The 13,233-nt window shown below is 38.6% G+C and overlaps 1 protein-coding gene across 1 annotated transcript in view; it reads right to left on the bottom strand.

Annotated features, from left to right (window-relative positions):
• The window catches only part of KIAA1549L (KIAA1549 like), a 100,624-nt gene that overhangs the window by 41,444 nt on the left and 45,947 nt on the right, over positions 1 to 13,233 (bottom strand). Inside the window, exons 8-11 of the mRNA XM_032188561.1 lie at positions 11,528 to 11,587; positions 9,808 to 9,959; positions 8,273 to 8,444; positions 5,473 to 5,636 (exon numbers count right to left, since the gene is read on the bottom strand). Of these exons, the coding sequence (XP_032044452.1) occupies positions 5,473 to 5,636; positions 8,273 to 8,444; positions 9,808 to 9,959; positions 11,528 to 11,587 (548 nt within the window). The remainder of the gene's footprint in view (positions 1 to 5,472; positions 5,637 to 8,272; positions 8,445 to 9,807; positions 9,960 to 11,527; positions 11,588 to 13,233) is intronic.

Below are 13,233 nucleotides of genomic sequence, written 5' to 3'. Positions count from 1 at the left end.
TTCTTTAATTAAATAAACTAGAGGTAAAAATGTGTAGATTACAATATGAATGCCCAACAAAGCAGTTTTTCTGATGAGATCTCCATTCCATGTATTTTAAACATGATTAATTGGACTTAAATTGATCTTGGCTAACCTTTCTTTTGCTGCCTTAACACCCCCAGAAATTCCTCTGACAGACAATGGAAAAACGAACACAAAAAAGAAGATATTAGGAAGGAGAAAAATAAGACCATACAGAAAATGGAAAACTTTGTCTATGAAACAATCTTGTGTTTGCAAAGGAGGTGGGAGTAATTTATTCCAGATCAAGACAAAGCAAAATAGGCACAAATAGAAGTTTCATGGGCAAATTTTTCCCCAAAAAAGGTCCTTTTCAGGACAGTGAAATTACATTCCCCCTGGCTTGTAAGTTGCCTACTGAGAAGGTTCTTACTGATTTCACTTGTTTCTCTTGAGAAGTGGCATTCACAAGAGGCTTGCAGCCCAGCAGCTGAGGGCTGCGTGCCCAGGCTCTTCTAGCCTGAAGCCACGGCTGTGCTTTTCCTGCTGCCTCTGCAAGCGAGAAGCAGAAATGACAAACGTGATCTGGGCAATGCAGCCACCAAATGTGGATTCTCCCAGCAGAGAAATTAAATCATTTAAGCAAAACTTAGCTTTCCAAACTGCGTTTTTTATTGGGAAAAAAGAAAAAAATCACTCAAACCAACTCAGGAAAAAATATGTGTATCAGAACAATGTCAATTCACCATCAGTACCCCATGGCAAGTCACGATGCTATTGTCCCTGACAGAGCCGTCTGCTTGCCTCCTCTGAATGCAAGGTACTGCAAAAGCAGCCACCAAATTAACTATCAAGGCAGGAAACGAGGAAAGGAAGCAGAAGCTGTGTGAAGGCAGCTAGGAAGAACTTACTGCACACTATCCTAGAAAACAGTATCTTTAACCAAAATAATATTTTTTCAGCCTCATTATCTATATTAACTGTTAGTCAAGACCATCACAGTTATTCTCCAAAACAGGAAACAACACAGAAAAGCTGATGAACTCAGGTATTTCTCCCTCTGTGCCTTTCAAATAGTAGAATTTACAACTTTTAATGCATACCTTATTTAAAGCAAAAATTAGCAAAGCCAGAACGTGAGAATTTTTACAGAACTCTACGGAGTCCCAGCTTGGATGTGCCAAAGGAAGAAAATGAAGGATTATTTTAATCTGAGCTCTACTTACCACCATGCCTGGTAACAAACTGCATTAAAAATGAATAGCTGAAAAAGCCATCCTCATCAGCGGACATATTGCGTTAAATAAAATTTGATCTTGGAACCCTGCTCTGAGAAAGCCCACAGGAACAGATGGCTTCACCACCCCTGAAGGGAACTGGCAAGGCTGAATCACGATCAGGCACTGCTAAAGCACAGCAAGCATAGGTGTCCAATAAGGCCACAGTACTGAGAAAGACCGAAGGAGAGGGATTTGAATATTGATTTTGAAATAAATGAATGATCAGACAATTAAATTACGCTGTCTGGCAAAGGGCAGAATGAATACAGGGAGTTTTCTGGGACATTTTTTTTTTCTCTGTAGCAATCACAAAAAAGACACTGATATTTAACTAAAAGGAAAGAAAAGAACAAAAAAGGAAACAAAGAAGAAAAAAGTAAGGTTACTCCCTCCTTCTGCATATACCCATGTACACAGACAGATTCTCTTATCTTTTTTTTTTTTTTCCCCATGCCCTTTATCAAATTGATAGTGGCTTTTTTCTCATGGCCTGCAGTATTTGCTTGGGGGTCTTAGACTGCAGATCTTATCTCTGTTTACCTGCAAGCTTATATTTTCATGCGCTAAAAGAAAGGAAAGGTGACAAATCAGATTACAGCCTTTAAAAAAAAGCATGCTGTGAATTTGGAAGCAAGAAAGGTAAAAACTAACATCTATCCAAAACCTCAAAGTAAAAACAGTATCTCAAAACAAAAGCAGCATTTAAAGAGCATTAAAATAAATTCCCATCAGAATTCTGCCCATTTGCCTATGTACTACTTTTAATTTTGCAACTGGAAAGTCAATTGGAAAAAATGGTAACCTTGCCATTTCCCTTCAACTTCGTCCTGATGTCACTGGCTGCTCAGTCAGTTCCAAATGGCAACACAATGCAACACAATTCTTAAGACACTATAAACTAACCTGTACATGAGAGGTCATTTTTTAAACTTTACTGATTTAGCCTTCAGTCTGTTACAACAGCAATGTCATTTCTGATTTACCAGGCAGAGGCAGCAATCCTGCTGTTACAGCGCAGCTCCCTTCTGCAGAATGATACAGTGCTGGGCGTTTCAGTACCCCTCTGTGCTGTGCTCACGCATCCTGTCCTGCTGACATGGGACAGAGTCCCCGAAGGGCAGTGGCAGGCAGCTCTGCTCTGCAAAGAACTGCAGCGTCCCTCTGCTCGCAGCAGCAGCAGGACTGCAGCGCCGAACAGGCAGCTCTGCTCTGCCAGCTCCCCTGCGACGGGACTTTGGAAATAGAAACACCTCTCAAAACAAAACCAGCCGAAACCCAAGGCTGTTGGTATCCCGTAACACTCTCTTCTCTATATAGTTTACTGTATGTTCTAAAGGCATCATAAAGCTATCGCAATGATTCAACAGCAAGACTCAGGCTCACAGAAAAAAAAAAAAATTAAAGCTGTTCCTTAAACTGAAAATCCTGCTGCTGTGGCTCCGCTTCCAGAACAGATTTAGCATTAATCAAGCAGTCTCAGGCACTTTTCTAAGCAATGAAATATATTATATTTATTTTAAATGTGATGTAGATATGTCATCATCCGCTATTTGTATTGCCAAACTGCATGAAATGAAGAAATTACAGCTCGAGTAATTACTGCTATTCCTGATATAACTAATGCTGGAATTAAAAATAAAACTTTTCTTTTCAAAATGACCTTATTACATTATCTTCCCAAAATACATTCCTTAGCCTTATTTTAAGTAAAGATGCTGAAATCAGGACAGACCAAGCCAGACCATTCCCACCCTGCTGCAGGATTTATCTCCCGTGGTCCATGTGTCCGCGTCTACCCTAAGCTGGGTCTGGCTGAACCTTTCTGATGGAACCATCTTTGCAAAACTAAATAGCAATCAATTTAGCTTTCATTTTGAAATGCATCACTATCTCTATAATGAGATATATCTCTATATTTTATGGAGTCTCAAAATGTACCAAAAATGACCTGCATATGTACTAGCACTTTAGCTTGGATCAGGAATGGACTTTTGAAGCGAATCTCCAAATTACCTTCACTGGCCACACTTTGCTTCACATCTCAAAGCTCATGAATCTCCTTTCAGATAAAAGAAAAATGGGAAATGTTACTCTAGAAGTGGGTCTACTGTACTGCAGTTGCAAAGCAGAACCATAGAATGGTTTGGATTGGCAGGGACGTTAAATATCTAAATACCTAATAAATATCTAAACATTTAAATATCTAATCCCAACCCCGTGCCATGGGCAGGGACCCCTCCCACCAGAACAAGTTGCCCAAAGCCCTATCCAGCCTGGCCCTGAACAATCCCAGCGTTGGGGCATCCACAGCTTCTCTGGGCAATCTGTACCAATGTCTCACCAGCCTCAGAGTAAAGATTTTCTTCCTAATATCTAATGTAAACCTACCCTTTTTTAGTTTAAAACATCACTCCTTGCCCTGGAACTCCACTCTCTGACAAAGAGCCCCCCTCCTGAGAGCAAATGTGCGGTAAAATCTCCTGAAATGAGTATAGCATGGATGCTGGCAGCTCAGCACCAACTGTTTTGATCTGCAGATTAAACTCCTGTGTGATGACATTGACTGCTAATGTAAATTTAGCCTGACTGAACAAGTTTCCACCTGACCACCTGTATTACAGCCTGATTAAATTCTGGTTTCTTAGGGAAAAATCAAAATTTGACATTCTCTTTCTTTTTGGAATGACAGCTGTGGAATCCTAAAACACTTTCAAGTTCTTTGCTGTAACCTCTGCCAGCAGTCTTTTGTTGTTGATGGTTTTTTTTGTTCTTTAATAGCAACTTTGTTCCACTGCACAGCATCCCATAATGATGGCCAGCTCAAAACAATGTACGTATGTAGTTTCATTTTGCATGTCAGCTGGTAATAAGACTGCATATAAGAAGAATTAAATGTTGCACGGTATTTGCAGTAACCCCTAATAAAGTAGGATCTGTATTTTAGACATTTCAATGGGCCATTATGTGATATCACTGCAGTGGTATTAATTTTTGCCACATTTGCAATATTACTTGTTTCAGTTTTTCAGATCTAGTCTTAACACTAGTTTGATAATGTCAGATAAGTAGATGAGCACACTGTAAATGAATGAAAATGTCTTTTCTGTATCATTTTGGATAAAAATGTCTTTTTCCAGCTGGCACCAGCTGTACCCATCTGCAACTAAGCTAAGCTTAGGAGAAAAGACCTGTCATATGCATCCTTCAGCTCCCCCTCCAATTTACATTTTTCAGCACTAGCAGCAGTGAAGTTGAAATCACAATAAGCCTGCTGTCTGCAGCATTAGCAAACAAATGAAACAAAAATTCACTTCAATCCCATGCCAATGAAAAAGAACAAAGCCAACTCAAAGGGTGAAGGAACAGTACGACAAATACACACACTCTGTGGATACAGACTCCTAACTTCGGCTGGCCCTGTCTAAGAGCAACGTTGCAAAGGCAGACTTTTTCATTACAGAAACAAAATACTATTCTGTAACATATTTCTGCTAGATAATCAAACTGGAAATGTATTTGATTTGAAATATATATATATATATATATATCCTTATATTAGGCTAGTAAGTTTAAGGAAGATTTCATTGTTTGAACCCAATCAACAATATCCACAAATAAATTAGAAAGTTCAGACCATCTAAAAGGGAAATAGCATTCAGAGAAATTTTCTGAAGAATTAAAAAAAAAAATATCTCTGAATTACCAGCTGGATGGAGCACTTCTGACTAAGACCAGGTCTGAACTACTGCCAAAGCCCACAACTTCAACTGTTGCCACGCACAGCGCATAGAAGCAGCTCAGGCCACAGGTCTGAGAATGATATTCTAAGGCAGAAATGCTGCTGACAAGACCTGGGTGTGATATTCCATGTCCTAATCTGCACACCAGCTTCGTGAAGGAAGCAACTGTCCTGATTATAGCCTACTTAGCCCAAATGACAAAGTGCTTTCCATCACTGTGTAGCAGCTACTCTGTCACCCAGCAAATGTCAAGCTGTGAAGTAATCTGATGAGTAGAACAGAAGGGTAATTGCTCTGACCAGAGGTATCAAGAACAGACAAATCCAAAGACCCAACCTGTGAGCTGTGACCACTTGAATTCCAAATACCCTTCACTTGCATCTAGCAGAGAATGAGTTAAAACTTCAGAAAGCAAAGGGGTGTCTTGGATCTGGAGATCAGTCACTCACTTTAGCTCTTTGAGGCAGGTTCATCATGGTGTCCGGTTTGAAGTCATTCTTGTTTTTCCTGCACAGAACTGCCGTAATAATAATGATGATAACCGTAACCACAGCAATGGGAGCCAGCACTGCTGCAATGATCCACAGGTTGTTTGGTGGGTTCTTCACCACAGCTATAGAAAATTGCAAAAACAGGTAAGTTTTACCATGTAAATGAAAGATTCAAGTTGCTTCCAACAGTATCTTCAGCTGCCTATAATAATTAGTATAAAAGGATTGTTAGTAACCTAGCTATGCCTTCATATTAATTAAATTTAAAAAATGTATCATACTGTTCAATTCACAAATATCTGAGTTCTCTTCTTTAGTTAGTTATAGCCAGCTGCAAAACTAGCCATCAGCTCCCAATACTCAAATATTAATTTACAGAATAAGCACAGACATACACACACACAAAAAAAAAAGATGCAATTAATACATCCTTAAATACTTTTCAAAACAAAACCAGCTTATAGTAAGATAGCACGATAGCATGTGTGTTGAAAGTGTACACAGGGAGTCCATACCTCATGTCACAGACTTGCAGGCTCAGCAAGAATAAATTGGCTCAGCTTTGAGACAGTGAAGTTAAGAACACTAACTGTTATTACTGACATCAATAGGCAATAAGAAAATGCTTCTCTTGTGCTCTAGAAATACTTTGTCATAGTTAAGGTCAAAATGAATCCATTATTTCTGAAGGAAGAGAAGGGATGAGGTTGGAAAGAGCTATTTGCAGGTATATTAATAATGGCATGAGGAAAAGGGTACATTTCAGAAATGCAGTGGTGCTTAAATGTTTTAGACTCCTTTTCATCAGAATAAAGTCCCTTAGTATGCATGCTCAACTCGTACACACATAAACGATCCTCCTGTGACACAACCTCAGTTCTCATTACATTTCTTTCTGGACAAACACCAGATAATCTCCTTATGATTCTGTGTGTGCTTCACTGAAATATTTTGTGGACTTCAACACACCTTCTCTCTTTATTTTCCTGTGCTACAGGTTACTGGCATGGATAGGCAATTGTGAACAAACCAATGTACAACAGCCTTTCCTACTTCCTTGAGGATTAGTGCTTTCAAATGTCATTGCACTTATTAGCTGTCAGAGGCACACAGCATCTCTCAGGATCAGACTTTGAATGCACACCATCTTGCTCAGCAGCAGCTATGAAAGCCAGCTGAAAGTCCTTTTGAAGGTTGAGTCCCTTTTCTTTGTATATCTGCAACTTCTTGCAGAGCCAATACAATATTGGGCTAGGCAGGAATAGCACCGTTAGGTACCTAACAGCAATTGCATGCTTAGAGACTCTCTAAAACCCACACGAAACCCCAGGATTAAGTAACCTTTCAAGGTTCACTTCTCAATGAGCTTATATAATTCTAAATTAATGACCCTGGACATGTAGTTTGGCAATGAAAGGGCTGTGGGGAAGGAAAGAGAATCTGAATTTCATCAGACAACAATAAGCATAGCAATAATCACAGACTGCTGTTGCATAAGCAGAAAACAATTTTTGAAAAATCATAACTATTCTTTGGAGAGAACTCAGAAGAAACAATGGCCTTATGACTAAGAGGACAGACATTTTGGAGTCCTAGTTTGCATCTTTAGTTCAGTTACTGGCTTGCAATGTGACCTTGAATAAGTCAATCCACAATTCATGCTACTCAACAGGATGTCGGTGGATTTCGAAACAAGCCTTTCATTTTGCTATAGCTCAGTCCCTCACTTAGGGAATGGTAACATCTATATTTTTTGTTATTACTCATCTGTCTTGTCTAACCAGACTACAAGCTCCTGAGGGTAGATGTCCTTTCTTACTGCATTTTGGTACAGAGCTTTTCATTCTGCTATAACAGAAATTATAATGAGTAAAAATGAAATGCACACAAAGTATTTTCTTTGGGAATACAAAGGCAGACTACAAACACTGTGTCTAAAATGAAACAAATTGATTTTTTTTTCTCTAAAAAGGTATAAAGGTAGTTCTACTTCCTACATTTCAAATACTCTGGCTTCACAATCTCAGTTAACCAAGGCCGTAATTTCAATTTCTGTAAGTTTTGTTTATAATATTCTATGCATGTTTAACTTGTATGAAAACATGCAGTTGAATGAGGCTGCCTTCTCAGACCATGGAAACACAAAGTTAGATCATCATCATCAGCTGTCATATAATTATCTAAATACCCATATGGATCATAAAACTGCATGAAGAGTTATAAAGCTGCTATACATTTCCTACAGCTATTTTAGTAAAAACAACACTAAGAAATACTGTAATTGAAAACAAATTAGTTTGGAATTTAAATGCCAGACTTTATGAAGACAGGAATGGAGATCTGGGGTTTTAGTCCAGTCAAAGTCAATTACAGACCGTAATCAAATCAAGAATCAGGTACAATATTGTGCACTCCCTGGAAATGATATCGTACTTAAGTATTCTAACTCAATCATATACTTATGGATGATACATCAATTACTTATTACAGTGGTTCCTTCTTTTCCTATCACCATTACGTGCAATTATTTCAGTATCACTGCTCCTCTAGGCAGAAGAGATGGCTGAAATAATGGACCCTGGAAGTCCCATTTTATACACTTTTTAGCCAGTAAGGAGACCCAGTATGGAAACCCAAATTATAACTTTAATTCCACCTGGATAAACATCTTGGAAAAGTGGAGAGATTGTTAAAGACATCAATTCACACATTAAACTGTTATTTAAATAAAACAGAGAAATTTCAAAAGGACTCTTACGATCAGCTTGAACTTGAATCACATAACCTAACGTCAAGGCCATTCGCTGGGAGTCAACAGTACTCAGAATTTTGGCAGCTGCAGTGCCCAGCAAAGGTTTGCCATTATATAAAGTATAGTACGTCAGTTCCGCTGGCTCCTTGGGTCCTGGAATTCGTTGGATTTTAACCATCTTTCCAAAAAAAAAAAAAAAAAGAGAGAAAGAAATTAATTTCAGTTGTATCGTATCATCAGAAAACCAGCAAGAAGCTACCTTAAGGCAGTGCACACAGTCTGTCAGACCCAGTGTAAGCGTAAGCGCCACGCAAATAGCCTCAGAGGAGCAGAGCTTCCTCTCACCACATCCCAGTGTATTAAAATTAGTGAGGACTGACTGCCTTCATAAAAATCCTTAAACATAATCCTAATGTATACTCCTATACGAGGAAAAGCATGCAGTAAAAAAAAAGGAAAGGGCATTAGAGTCCTCTGTAAAGAGGGAATTCTTAAAATCGGTCCTAATGTTGAAAGCTACACTTTACCAGCACATTGCAGTTCAAAAATTCCCTCACATTTTACTGCTACATTCATTATTTTTGATCCCAGGCTACCAATAAAAAGAACCACGTTTTCTCAATTTTATTCAGCAGAACACCAGCAGAATTTTAAAATTGTACCTCTACCTTTTTTTTTTTTTTTTTTGAGATTCTTCTCCGTTATGTTGAAGCCCAAAATATGTCATATTTTCACAGAGAATTTTAAAAGGTTCACGATTCCCATAAATAACAATGTATTTCTTTTAAAAATTCTTTAATTGGGAAAATACACAGAATTGTGGGCAAATAAGAAAAGTGGTAATTTGTTTTTACATCTCATAATAAGTGGTTATTGAAAAATAACACACAACAAAAGGAAAAAGTAGTAACTTGTGATGCATTTTGGAAAAGAGACCCTCTTTGAATCTCCTACAACTAACATTAATTGGCTAAGTTAGTAAGAAAGCAAAATAACGTTGTTTCAAATAAATGAATGGGAAATGTTGCCACATAAGGGAAAGATGATTAATAAATTCTCTCTGCTTCATAATGTGATCTATGGACATATAATTTGATGACTAACCATGTATAAGGACTGCTTCATACATTTTTTCAACAAAAAGAAAAAAGTTCTGCCTTTATTGATGGAAGAGCTAGGAAACTTCTTTTTTTACCCCTTAAGAACAAAAAGTCAGAACTATTCATTATTTCCAATATAAGACTTTTTGATAAAATATGTATATTGTATTTATCTTCACAGGAACCGAAGGCAAAATATTTATTGACACTGATTAACTAATGACAGCTTTTAGAAGATGAGAGGCATGAAAACATGGCTGACTTTAGAAAAAGGAATTCATTAGTAACACCATGCATATTGCATTCACTGCTTTAGTGTTGATGAAAAAAGGCAGGAAACCTCAACCCGGTTCGAGTTTTCCGCACAAATTCAGGCTGTGTGCATCCAAACAAAGCCCTTTCCAAAACATGTCTAGGTGTAACTGATGTTGCATCAACCACCTGCACAGTGTAGCTGCCCACGGTGGTGGCACGTTTAAATCGCCTTCCTTGCTGATGGGACATCATGAACAGCGGGGCCAGGCGCTGCTCCATCAGTCGTGCAAAGCTCTGGTTGTTCAGTCCCAGCAACGCAATATCAACCCCTTGTATAACTGTGGGAATGGAGAAAAGCAAACATCAGCACATCTTACACCGACAGGTTAAGTAACACGTGGTTTGCAGGGCTGTTTGCCAGGGACCAGCTAGATTAGAAGGAAAATAACTGGAAACTCTTTCAGTAGAGTTCTGCCCTCTCGACGATTCCCAGCAGGGATATACTGTGCTTCTGTCTCAGTCACTGCACTGTGCTTCTCAGGTAATGCCAAGGATGTTTCAGAGAATAAAATCCTCCAAAAACATTCTTAAGCTTTTAATTTACCAAAAGGTCTTACAAAAGCACCTAATCTGTAATCTCCCATGTAAAAAGTCAGTGAAAACCTGTTTGAGAGCTGTCTGATTTGATGCTTGTCAGAGGAACAGTAGTTAACTAAAAGTGTTGTTAACTAAACAACACTTATTTTTATTTTTTTTTTATCCAGCAGTTTTGAAACCTGCAGTTAGAATTTTGTACAACTGTTTGGAAAAAAATATTACTTGTTTGAGAGCACTGAACAGACATTTCGTAAGTGCTAATGGATGTAAAATAAAACATACACTGAATTTACATAGTTCAAATACAGCATGCTAATTTAGTTCACACATGTGTATGATTTCTCAATATTATTTAAAAATTCATTTGGGAACATCTTTTTTTTTTTTTAACAACACTGTTTGTATTGTAATACCAACAGTATTCCATTACAGTAAGTGCACGAAGGCAGGAAATAGAGTATCAGGTTCATGGGGTCCACGTGGGGGGAGCCGTACTTCAGAGGATGACAGGCTCTTCATGTATTTACTTTTAACCTCAAAATTAGGAATAGATGTAACAGAAACCACCAAGTCACACTGGATATTGGAAGAAGACTACAGAATCCAAGCCATTTCATGTCACATTTCTTATCCTTTGCTCTCCTGAGCATTAAACACAATGATAACACTCTTGTATCTACTGACTCGATGGTGTTGGGGAAAAGGGGTCTCCTCCCTCTTGCCCAGTCAGCACTTCTAAAGTCAAAACGATTCTGAACGACAGTGTGATACGAGTGACATGATTGTGATAAAGCAAGGATTTTGAAACTTAGTAGCATTGCCTGCACCTTTTTTTTCCTGTAAACACGAAGTTATACGTTTAATGCTTCAGGTGGAAGATGCAAGAATTCCTGGACCCAGACACAGTCAACAAACGATAACAAACTTTCCTTGGTTTAACAGATCACCTTTCTTCCTGCGTAATATCTACAAGCCTCTTTTGTTTTCAGATTTAAATCTAAATCCCAGAAACAAACAAACAAAAACCCTGTGTTTTAAATCGCTGAAAAGACAATGCTGCGCTTGTAAATGCTTAAACCCCAAAATGGCATAAATTTTGAGGCATGTGTTGAATGCAGGAGATTCCTGCGCTTAAGGTGACAACTCACAGTTATGTCCAAGAGTAACTTAAAATACATTTGCCCAGCTGAATGCAACAGAAACGGTCAGTGGACAGTTATTTATTTTGTATAAAATTACTGCATAGATGTGCTTATATAATTAAACACTAAAAATTGTTCTCTCAAGTGCAAGGAAGATTAAAAAGTACCTGTGATCACCCAGTAGTCTCTAGTTGACTCTGAGACATCAAGGTTTGGATACTCCAAAGCTTTAAAATAAAAGTTGACATTATTTCAGAACATTGCAACATCCTACCATGTCCTTAAACAATATGGTTCATCAGACACTGATAAATAAGTTTGAACTACGGCTTTTCTATGAGCATTGTAGTACAAAGGACAGTACTATCCAGCCCAGGAAGAGATCTCAAGGCATCATTTTCAGGATTACAGTTTCTCTTCTGTCTGGAAAAGGGCAAGGAGTGTAGTATAGGTCCTGTACCACACAGAATATGTATCTTCTGCTGCTGAAATACGGTCTAGTACATTTTCTGAGGCAATGCTAAGTGTTGCCCATTACTGAAGATGATACATGATATGCATGTCTCTGTGTTACATACATCTCTGCTGCTTTCTCCATGCGAGGAATCAGCTGGTGGAAAACAAGAGGACTTTCCACCATGCTTCTTGTGAGTTCATCCTACTTAAGCCAGACCACAATTTCATCATAAAATAGTATTAAATAAAATAAACAAGTGCCAGCTTCCACCAACCTAAGTTCAGTTTCACATGAATTATAAACGAGATTGGTAGAACTGTGAAAACACCCTGAAGTGAGGGTGCAGGCACATTAAAAGCATGCAGGTATTACTAGCATATGTGCTTACAGCTGTGAGAGACTGATGTTTGCAATTTTGATGCCTTTTGCGAGGTTTTTAATCTCCAAAGTGCATTAGGCTGTAAAGTTTAATACGCTACTAATTCATTATACACATCAGCGTTTTTTCAATAGATTTATGCAAAGTGGAAAGCATTAATATCTGGTACTTAGTTCAGAAAATATTCGTGCTTCCCATGTTGATACACTGCTATTTAGTTACCTTGGTTTTTAAACTCCAAAGTGGTTTGAAATAGTAAACAGAGAACAACATCTGATAATGCACAGTAAGTGCTTTTCAGAAGGAATTTCACTGGGAGTCCTGAGCTGCGCATTTCCATGATAGACTGCAAGGGCTCGGGAGGAGCCACCAGAGTCTAGGAGGAAATTGTGTGGTCTGAAAATGACAACAATATATATTTGATGAACTGAAGCCACTGCACCGCCACGTGGATAAGCATAAAACACTTCCCAAAGTAAACATTTTCACAACGCATGCCATCAATCTCAAAGCCATAAATACTTTCGTGCATTTGCTGTGTACCTGCTGCACTGGGAATAAAACCCAGAACTCCAGAATGAGCTATAAGCCATTACTTGTCACAGGAGCACTCGCTAAAGGCTCTGTTGTGTCAGTTCATCGTGTATGGGGATCGGCAGAGAACTGCAGTACTACACAAGACTCTTCATACGTGCCCAATGTCTTCTACAGCTCCTGACTACTGAGCACATGCCTATACTGCTCTTACAAAAAGCACCATAAGCCTTTTGCCCATTCTGGAGACAAAATAATAATAATAACCCAAGCACAGGCATCATCAACGTTTCCTAGGACTTACTCCTTGTACTCCTGCATGCCCTGTGAGGACAAGTCCTGCACGCAGGGCACTCTGACAGGCTCACTTGCAAGTTACAAACAGGAAGGAGTCTGTCTCATGATGAATGGTCCACAGCCCTTCCTAGCTCCCTGCACACAACATTCATCAACAGCCTCCCTTCTACTTCCCCTTGCTTGTGGAAAGAACTGGTGAAAACACA

This window comes from Aythya fuligula, chromosome 5, assembly GCF_009819795.1.
Source record: "Aythya fuligula isolate bAytFul2 chromosome 5, bAytFul2.pri, whole genome shotgun sequence".
In the NCBI taxonomy this organism is placed as follows: Eukaryota; Metazoa; Chordata; class Aves; order Anseriformes; family Anatidae; genus Aythya; species Aythya fuligula.
Note: the sequence above shows the minus strand (reverse complement) of the source record. Positions and strands in the feature narration are given on the sequence as shown.